This window comes from Miscanthus floridulus, chromosome 6, assembly GCF_019320115.1.
Source record: "Miscanthus floridulus cultivar M001 chromosome 6, ASM1932011v1, whole genome shotgun sequence".
NCBI lineage: Eukaryota > Viridiplantae > Streptophyta > Magnoliopsida > Poales > Poaceae > Miscanthus > Miscanthus floridulus.
The window spans coordinates 40,768,101-40,778,807 of NC_089585.1; the positions used below are offsets into that span (position 1 = coordinate 40,768,101).

The 10,707-nt window shown below is 40.9% G+C and overlaps 1 protein-coding gene and 1 non-coding gene across 2 annotated transcripts; one reads left to right on the forward strand and one right to left on the reverse strand.

The window, feature by feature from the left end:
• Nucleotides 1-8,116: 8,116 nt before the first annotated feature.
• On the reverse strand, nucleotides 8,117-8,223 carry LOC136462027 (small nucleolar RNA R71). Its single transcript, XR_010760555.1, has one exon. It is a non-coding gene; the product is annotated as a small nucleolar RNA R71 (small nucleolar RNA).
• Nucleotides 8,224-9,445: 1,222 nt separating this feature from the next.
• Nucleotides 9,446-9,877, forward strand: LOC136460521 (uncharacterized). Its single transcript, XM_066460181.1, has one exon. It carries the CDS (start codon nucleotides 9,446-9,448, stop codon nucleotides 9,875-9,877), a length of 432 nt encoding a protein of 143 aa, XP_066316278.1.
• The last annotated feature ends 830 nt before the right edge of the window (nucleotides 9,878-10,707 follow it).

A 10,707-nucleotide genomic window follows, 5' to 3' on the forward strand; every position in this document is an offset into this window, starting at 1 on the left:
AGATCATCATAGTGCTCTGTACAATGACAATGTGTTGGAAGGTGAGGCTGCATCCACACCATCTCCAAGGAGGTCTCTAACACCACAGTCGCCACCTCCAAGGAGGTCTCCAATGCCGCTGCCACCACCTCCAAGGAGGTCTCCAATGCCTCCCTCGCCCCCGCCTACCAAGAAGCCAAGTACTAGCAAGAGGCCAGCCCCGCAAATGAAGAAACAGTCCCCGCCGGTAAAGAAAGCCACCGTGAAACCAAGGGCTATTCCCAAAATAATATCTGAAGAGAAGGAAGAAGTAACTGATGCATATAAAAAAGATATGTCCAGATTCTATGACAAACTTAAAAAGAATCAAGAAGCAAGGAGAAACCCAGAGAAACCGTACTTCTTCGTAGCTCTAGATATTCTAAAAAAAGGTGGCTTCTTACCAGCAACAACAGCGGGAATCTCGTAAGCCATCTAAATCAACGTTAACAGACTATGACCGCACTCTCACCAAGTCAATTGAGGCGGCACAGAAAAAGAAGCGGGCAGGGAAAGGAGTTGCACAACTCGGACAACAATCGCACCAATCAGTCCCCCCGCTAGTTGTTGGTAATGAATATGGTTCGAATTTAGGATTAATGCATCAGGCAAACATACCTCTGGATGTCTATTTGGATCACCTTGGTGAATTTATTGATGAGACTGGTCTTGACCTTTACCAGATGTTTGGTGATGGAAACATTGAGAGTGTGGCGGAGGTTGATATTTGGAAGAAAAAATTTGTACTAGGCTAGAGTCTAAACAACCCTCAAGCCTTATGTGATCTGGGGACGCAAATGTACCTGCTAAACAAGTGGTACATGTAGGCATCTACCGGTGGAGACTTCTGCGTTGGTGTCAGAATTAGAGACGAACATTGGTTCCGTGGCGATGATGTTATGTATGTTGACTTTGTAGAATTTCATCAACTATGCCACCTGACCTCTCTGGACAAAGTTATCATTAGCTGCTATTGCCTGTAAGTAATAATTCTTTCGATCTATTATTAAACTCATCATATGTGTGTATATGCATATAAATTATCCTAACAAGTACTATATATATGCAGATTTACAATGACAGAGCTTAGAAAGGAAGGCTGCAATGAAATTGGTTTTGTTGATCCCCATATAGTATTCAAAGACCTAGTTACTCCAAAGACTAATTGGAAGTCTAAGTCAGAGAGTAACCTCATAAACTTCTTAGTGAACCAACGCCACAAGAAGGATATACTCTTTCCCTACAACTTCAAGTGAGTGTTAATAATGTCGATCATCCTTAATGGCTCATATATTGATTCTAGTTAATTAATGAGTGTTATGTGTTATATCCTATAAACACATGCAGCAATCACTGGATATTGATGGACATCGATCTGGTGAAAAGTCACTTGATAATCTATAACTCGATGAGAAAACCACAACAAGACTACCAAGATATGATAGATATTATCCAGAGATAATTTTGGTATCTCTAGCAACTATATATACACACAAACATGATGACTAACTATATCTGATGATGTGGCAAACTTTTTATTGGGCAGTGTTTGGAAAACCTTTATTGAGAAGCAACACATGGGAAAATGCAAAGCGCCACTGAATGTAATCCCTTTGAAAGTAAGTCCCCTAAATCGCATCATCTTTATTAATTAAACATATAGCTTTCACCGGATCACCAGATTGGATGACAAATCTTTTTCTCGTAAAGTGGTTTCTGAGGCAGGAACAGGGGAACAACTACTGTGGTTACTATGTTTGCAAGTTTATCAAGGTGGTCTCCCAAAGAACTCCTACAGAAAGACTCAAAGTACGTTAAAAATACACTATATATTCATTTATTATTATTGATTGTGTTACTATGTCTTTATATATATATATATGTACATATATTAATTTATTTTCCTTTAATTCAAATCTGTAGGCTCGATGGTTGGAGGAAAAGGTCATACGGCAAGACCAAATCAAAGCAATTCAAGAGTCTATAGCCAGATTTTTTAATGAGCAGGTCACCGATTCCAAGGGCGAGTTCTACTTCGACCCAACACTGCCATGGAAGCCAAGCTAAAGGATGAGAGGAAACTTGTTATATCACAACAACTGTAATGCAATCTTTTGTAATATATGCACATGAAATAATATAATGTAAAATACACATATGCATGCATGCATGTAAATATATAAATATATATATATATATATATATATATATATTTCTATGCTTGAATTGTGTGATTTAATACGTTCATTGTGCTTGAACCGAAACATACTATACGCGCGTATAAATGTATAATTAGCAGCATACAATACGACTTCAAAAACCTATTTTGAAAAGAAAACAAAAAAATGAAAAGAAAAGAAAAAAGAAAAAAAAAACTTTAGTCCCGGTTCGTATTACCAACCGGGACTAAAGGGTGTCGGCCATCGTGGCATGTCAGGAGGCACCTTTAGTCCCGGTTGGTGTTACCCACCAGGACTAAAGGTCCCCCTTTAGTCCCGGATGCTTGCTCCCGGGTGGGAAACCGGGACTAAAGGGGGTTCCCCACCGGGAGTAAAGCTCTGTTCTCTACCAGTGTGCCTTGACTTTGACGATTTGAATTGTTTTGAGATTATAACAAATTAAACGGCCTCGTGCCACATTATAATCCACTTTCAACAACTGAATTCCATAAGGCAGAGAGGGGAATACTGGAAATACAATGAATTTTAGAAACCTAAAAGTCGTTCAGTTACAGGTCAAGGTTATAATTTGTATGCTAAAGCGAACCAGCCAATCTTTCAGGGGCAATGGCACTTCACTTGTGTAGACAAGAGAGGAGCAGTGGCTAGCCCCAGCGCTGCCAGCAGTAATCACCGGTTAGGGGGCTTTGTGTAAGTTAAGGGTTTTTTCTGCAAAATATGAAATGATTTTTTTAATAACAGACGATATATTGAAATCAAGAACAGATTACATGGAGGAGTTCAAAAGGCTCCCAAATAGCATCCAGCAAAGAGTTTCTAACTGGATATTGAGTAGCATGAAGAGGATGTGAGAAGCAGAAACTGAGACTAGAAGAGGAAGAAAATCTTGCTCTGGTGGCAAGGCTGTGGGCAGTTACTTTTTCAGTCCTGTTGACTTGAAAATCTGATGCTGGATGCTTGTATTATGAGCTTGGAAAACTATGACCAGAGGCTTGGTTTTCCAGTCGTGTGGTAGTCCTCTATATCTCCCGGTCAGTATATTGACAAAAGGTGCATTATCAGAGATGTGGTTGTTGACGTTGGATGTTATCCGAATTACACACCAGCAGAGCAAGCACGCCCAGGGGTTGCAAATCAACCCACAACCAACAAGAACGTGAGCGAACTGACGAAACCGATCTAGAGATCGGTGCCAATTTTAAGCTCGTTGTATGCGTAGGAAACTCCCGAACACCTCCCAAGATGACCCATCGAGGAGGAGCACGTGGAGGGTGTCCTAGGACCTGCAAGGCCACCTAGAACGTCGCCAAATCTCACCGGGAGACATAACGAACAGCAAGATAGAGAGGAGAGATGGTAAAAGGGGTTGTATATGTGTTTTTTGACGATTAAGGGTTAGATCCTTCAATCGGTCGTGATCATCTCATATATATAGAGGGGGTGCTCTTATCCCAATAGAAAACAATTCCAAATCGTAATCTTCAAGTTTCCTATCAAAAATCCCGTCCAAATCCCGATCAAAACGGGTCCTACTCGGTTTGGAACAGGCAAACCGGCCTAGGCGGTTCCCAAACCGAACCGGCTTGTTCGGTTTTCACGGGGCTTGGCCACCCACAGGTGCAGGCAAACCGGCCTGGCCAGTTCTGCTGCTGTCCGATGCAGAAAATCTTTCAAAAAATTATAATTAATTCATCCGGACTTCAAATGAGGTAAACCATATATGTTTTTCGATCAGCTCGACGAGAAAAACGCAATGGTGCAATCAAATCATGCATTTGAGGAACTTGTCTAAACCGGCCTGGCCGGTTCCGGCAGGGTCAGCAGCCCTGAAATGTCATTTCTTCGTCCGGGCTCCAAATGCAATGATCCAAATATGTTTTCTGACCATCTCGACGATAGAAATGTGATGACAGAGTCCATTATATGCTTTGGCTACTTTAGGTTGTCAACATATTCCCCCCTATTTTTAGGTGAAGCTTTAGGTGAACCTAAAAACAAAAGACAAACTAAAATAGCAGCGACGTCCAACTCATTAGCTATCTAGTGACTAAGGGCGATGTATACATCGGCCATATTTGTTCTAAGGGCGATACATGTATCGGCCATTATTTAACGAGCTCTTAGGCTTGTTGCCAAACACTTGGAAACTATTGTTTCAAATACCTCCCGTTTATTTTTCTAGGGAGACGTTCACCTTACAATGTCTCTAGCATATATGAATTTTCAAACACGACTTTGGTCACTTTTAATGGACCTTCCCAGCTAGGTGACCACTTGCCAAACTTGTTACTTTTCGATCTAAGAGGCAAAATAGTCTTCCACACTAAATCTTCAACTTGGAAAGATTTGCTTTTCACTTTCTTATTATAAGCTCTTGCAACTCTAGCTCTATCTTTCTCAATCTCCTTCAAAGCTTGAATTCTCTTATATGTCACCTCATCAATATTATCCATCATAAGATCATGACACAAACAGCAGATAAATCATTTTGCTTGGCAAGCCTATATGCATCCAAATTCACATCAACGGGCAACATGGCCTCTTGACCATAAACAAGCTCAAAAGGAGTAACTTTAGTAGCACCATGTCTAGAGATGCGATGAGCCCACAAGGCCTCAGACAAGACTTCATGCCATCTTCTAGGATTGTCCTCAATCTTCTCCTTAATCAACTTGATCAAAGTCTTATTGCTCGATTCCGCCTGGCCATTGGCTTGAGCATAATAAGGAGATGAATTGAGCAACTTAATCTTATATAATTCGGCAAAATCCCTCACTTCTTTAGACACAAAAGAAGTTCCTCGATCCATAGTTAATGTTTGGAGAATGTCGAATCTATGTATCGTGTGCTCGGTAATAAATTCAATCACCTCTCTATGTGTCATATTTTTCAAAGGAACCGCTTCAGTCCATTTAGTGAAATAATCTACAGCAACCAAGACAAAGCGATGTCCCTTTGATGATGGGCAATGTATTTGGCCAATGAAATATAGCCCCCAACCTTTGAACGACCATGGTTTGATAATAGGATGCATCAATGCAGCAGGGACTAGCTAAATATTACCAAACCGTTGGCACTCTTCACAACCTTTGTAGTAGCGAAAGCAATCGGCAATCATAGTGGGCCAATAGAAACCGGCCCTCCTCAAGAGCCACTTCATCTTGGGAGCCGATTGATGCGTACAACAAATACCTTCATGGACTTCTCCCATAGCCACTCTGGCTCGATCATCATCCAAGCATTTAAGTAGCAAATCTTCGGTAGTTCTTCAATATAATTCATCATTATGCAAAATAAACTTGAATGCACTTCGCCAAACCTTATTATAAACTTTAATACTTGGATCACGTAAATATGCAATAATGGGAGCCCTCCAATCACTTGAATTGGCTTTAGCATCAATAGGGAGAAATTTGAGCTGATTCAGGAAAAACTCATAGGGCAGCCTCCAGAGCAGCGATGTGATGCATCGGCTCCGTTTTGGTGTGAAAATTCTGCACACCGACGTCATAATCTGATGCTTGTTGAGCAAACATGTTAGCTTTATGATTCTCATGTCTTGGAATATGCTGAATTTAAAATTCAGCAAATTGCTTGATAATGTCAAGGCACTTGTCAAGATAAATATTTAGTGACCATTCTAAACATTGATACACACCCGTGACTTGCTACAGATCAGTAAGGAATCACTATTGGCAGTCACTAACGACAACATTCGACCACCAATTATTATCCAAAACAGGCAAAATAAACAATCTTTGGACACATATGCCTTTACTATTGACATAGTTCCACTTGTATTGGAGAAAACGTGTTTTGCAGGACAAATATTTGAATACAAGTGAAAATGATCAAAATACGCAAACAAGAAAGTGTAATGCAGATTCTATACCAAAGTACCAAGCAATGGCCCACTCAAACAAAGAATTTGGGCCGAGCACCGATGTGGCAGTGGTCCAGGCCCACCTAGGAACCGACCACACGAAGGCGGTAATGAGGTGGGCCCACCAGGGTGTGGCGCACCCTGGGTGTAGCCGCTATGGCGGTTGCATGCTGCCATGCTACGGTGGTTCCCGGGTGTTTCCTATTTTCTAGCGCTGAACCGACCAAGCCACTAGTATAAGAAGAGGGCTAGAGCTCATTCTCAATACACACAATCATTTGGAGCCAAGCACCTCACTACCATCTTTTGTACTCTTTTGGTTTTAGTAGTACTTTTGTGAGCAAGGCAAGAGCTACTTGGAGAGCTTGTCTCCTTGGAAAAAGAGTGACATCTTCATATGAATAATACTATGAAGAGTTCTTCCATAGTCATGCTCTCATATCATTTATATAGTAGTGCATATGAACTAGAATATAGTTTTCATGTTGTAATAATGATATATGAACTAGCATATAGTTTGTATGTTATGATCTTAACATGTAGAAATTTATGCTTAATCATTCATATGACTTATATGAGTAGAATTAGAGCTAAGTTGAGGTGGCGGTTCATCATGCCTTTGGGTGTGCCCAAGTTCTTTACCTGTCGATCTGTAGGGTCAGGGAACCGGGGGAATTTGGGTAGTTTCTGTGTACGCAAGCATGGTGCTTGGGTATGGAGAAATAGCTGAATACTTTTTCTACTCTTCGGTTGAGGAGTATGCTGCAGGTGGTGATAGTCTTGTCTGTCCCTTGTAATCCCCCATGTTTGGGTAGGGTGTAGGAGTCTAAATTATCACACAAGGTTGCTGGTAGACCAGTACTTGGTGGCCTCCTAACCTATCTTATGCTCAGTTCTAGCTCTAACCATATAATTGTATGATCATCAACTGTTCTTTGCATGGCTATATTAGAACGTGCCAATTCCATGTAGGAACATTCTTTTATTCATTGTTTTCCTTTTATCCTTGAGGTTGGCCTAGATGTGTGTCCACTATCCTAAGATTACTGTTTTTACCCCTGTCATGAATTATGGTCCACTATGCAAGTATGTAATCTTGTTCATGCTCATGCTAGACTCTTATACCTTACCCTCCTTTGGGAAAATATAAATAATGATACCCTGAATACTTCCGGGTGAAATGCTACAACGATAGATCAGTGCGCTTGTGGATATTTTCTGTAATCGTTAAGAAATATCATCGTTGGTGTTTCTTGGCGGCGTCGCTAAGGTTAACTTAATCTTAGTGATGGTGTTAAGAAAGACCAACAGGCATTTCTGGTGTCGTTGCCAAGGATGGACTTAAAACCTTCACACTTGGTCATTGTGCTAAGAAATGCCAACAAGCATTTCTAGCGCCGTTGCTAGGGACGGCATAGGTTAAAGAATCTAGTAGGACATGGTCATGAGCACATGCATGTAATGGTAGCCATAGATTATGCTGGCTAATTCTATTTGTTTTCTTCCTGTTGTGGATGAAAATAGGAGAGTGTATGAGTGGTTTTGATCTACCACACAACTACACCAATAATTCAGAGGCACTCCTAAGGAAGAGCCGGTCTCATACCGCTTCTTCTTCTGCTACTCCACCAATAGTTGAACCAGTCACCCCCATACCATCCTCTACTACCAAAATGGCCAAGTCACTCCATGACTACTCCACCCCTGCTGTTACCAACATGCCCGTTGGGCCCGCAGTCAACATGGGTACTAGAAACTTTGAGTTGTGCATTGGCCTGATCACGATGGTGTAGGTGAACCAATTTTGTGGTTTGCCCAGCGAGGATGCAAGTGCACACTTGCAACACTTCCTAGAGTTGTGCGACACCATAGTCATCAAAGACGTCGCACTAGCCAGCATCAGGCTCCGTTTGTTTCCCTTCTTCCTAGCAGGAAAGGTGAAACATTGGTTCTATAAAGAGAAGGAAGCTGTCAGTATGTGGGACAAATGTTCTGTGGCATTCCTCGTGAAGTTTTTCCCCATGGGCAAAACCAATGCCTTGAGGGGGGGATTTCAAACTTCTAGCAAAATCACATGGAATCCATCTCGGAGGCATGGGAGAGGCTCTAGGATTACATCCAGGCCTGCCCACACCATGGAATGGAGAATTGGCTCATGCTCCAAAACTTCTACGAGGGGCTTATGCCCATGTCAAAGGGGCACATAGATGCCACTGCTGGAGGAGCATTTCTCTCCCTCACCATCAACAATCCCACAACACTCATCAAGAAAATGGTGGCAAACCAAATTTTGGGAGAGGAACGCAAGCAACAAAAAGGCATGCATACCATGAAGGAGACGGATATGCTTGCCACAAAAATAGATTTGTTACTATCAAGACTGAACAAAAGGGCCTATGAGAAGGAAGCCATGAAGGCCAGCGTTTAGGCCATGGACTCACATATTATGTGTGAGGTCTATGGAGAAGTCGAACACTCAGTAAACAACTGCCCTGAGACCCATAAAGACGCTACCTACATCAACAATGAGTTCTAACAAGGTAACAATAACGGGTGGAATAATCAATCCTGCCCACAAGGTGGTAATTTGAACTACAATTCAAATTTCAATTCAAATTCACCTTCCTTGAAAGACCTAGTTTTAGGTCAAGCAAAAATAAACAAAAACCTTACTATAAAGCTAATTTATAATGACAAAATGCTAGAAAATATTAATTTTGAAATAAAAGGTTTATCTTCCTCTGTTCAAAATCAATTGAACTTTAATAAAATGATAGAAACAAAATTAGCTCAAATTGCTGCTGCTATTCCTATTAATAATGAAGGAAAGATCCCAGGGCAACCCAAGAATTCTCTTAAAAAAGTTAATGCAGTGACCACGAGGGGCGATAAGTCCACTCATGATCCACCAAACCCTAACCATAAAATAGGAAAAGCACAAGGGCAATAGGAGGATGGACCTTCATCATCAACAAAAACACAAAAAGAACACGAAGAGGAGGAAACGGCACCACAAGACTTCATCGACACTAGCTACCTGTCATTTTTGACAAGAAAAAGAAAGCAAGCCATGGACGAGCAATTCGCTCGCTTTGTCGAGATGATAGAAAAGATACATGTGAGCACCCCCCTAATGGATGTCTTACATGTACCTTCCTACACAAAGTACATCAAAGACATCATCAACAACAAGTGAATATTGCCGTCCATAGAAGTTGTAAAGCTGACAAAAGAATGTAGCGCTGCTATACTCAACCGTCTACATGAGAAGAAGAAGGACCCTAGGTGCCCCACTATCACATGCTCGATTGGCACCCAGCAGTTTGATCATGACTTGTGCAATCTTGGGGCAAGTGTAAGCATTATGCCCAAGACCATCTTTGACAAGCTGAACTTCACCTACCTTGCACCGACACCAATGATGCTCCCAATGGCTGACTCCATGGTCTGTTACCCAGTAGGGATCACTGAACATATCCTAGTGAAAATCCAGGGTTACTTCATCCCTGTTGACTTTGTGGTGCTAGATATGGAAATGACAAAGGAATCATCCCTCATCCTAAGGCGACCTTTCCTCAGCACTGCAGGCACACAAATTCATGTTGGAGCTAGAGAAATCCGCTTCAACATCAATGGCAAGGAAGAGAAGTTTGACTTTCGGCCCAAGCAAGAGCAATGCTCCATGATAAGAATCAAGTATGGGCCGAACCCACAAAGCATAAAGGAGGTTGAAATACAGCCTCAACTGGTGGACAGTCTTATCAAGAAAGATAAAGAAAATAAAAGGAGGCCATAGCAGAAAAAGAACAACCCGAAGAGAAAGGAAGAAACACCAAAGGTTGTTCCCACACCACCAAAGAAGGAAAAGGTGTGGAAACAAAAAGGAGGTCTAAAGTCCACCACCACACCACCAAAATCAAACAAAATGGTGTGGAGGCTGAAAAAGTTACAGCCTACTTCTCTAGGCACGGATGTACCTTCATCAAGCAAGAAATGAAGGGAGAAGAGTCCTCCTCATTGGACTTTAAACAATAAGCCCTTGCCGAAGGTAAATCGGTAGTTATCCTTTATACTTTGCTTAATAAAAAGTTGCTAAAAGTTTCTATATAATAAAACTATGCTTAAAAATAAAAACAATTAGTTCACTTTCCATATATCTAGAATAAATTTCTCTTCCATGATTTATACAAAGTATGTTTTGGTTTGAAGTATGGTTAGTGTGCAATCATACTCTCATAGACTTATCAAATTAAGTATGGTGCTTAGGTTGTTTAGTCTACCTTGATCAAATTAAAACATAATGTTTAGTTTGATCATTGAACCAAAAAACAGCTGAGTATAGGCATGGCTGAGTTCAAAACCAAATAAAAATATATAACAAAATAATATATCTTCCTCGGAGTCATCACCAAGCAATCGGCCATAAGCTAGGTTGGGGGAGGGCCCCGCAAAGGTAACATGTATCTTTTATCACTTATATTTCTTACATTTATTTTCATTCATAAAAATAAAATATGATAAAAACACCAAAAATATTTATTCCACTCTCATATGTGTTCTAAGAATGTTTAGTTTCTCCTAAGTTGAAATGATGAATAGTTGCTCTATCTATAATTCATCTGTGTC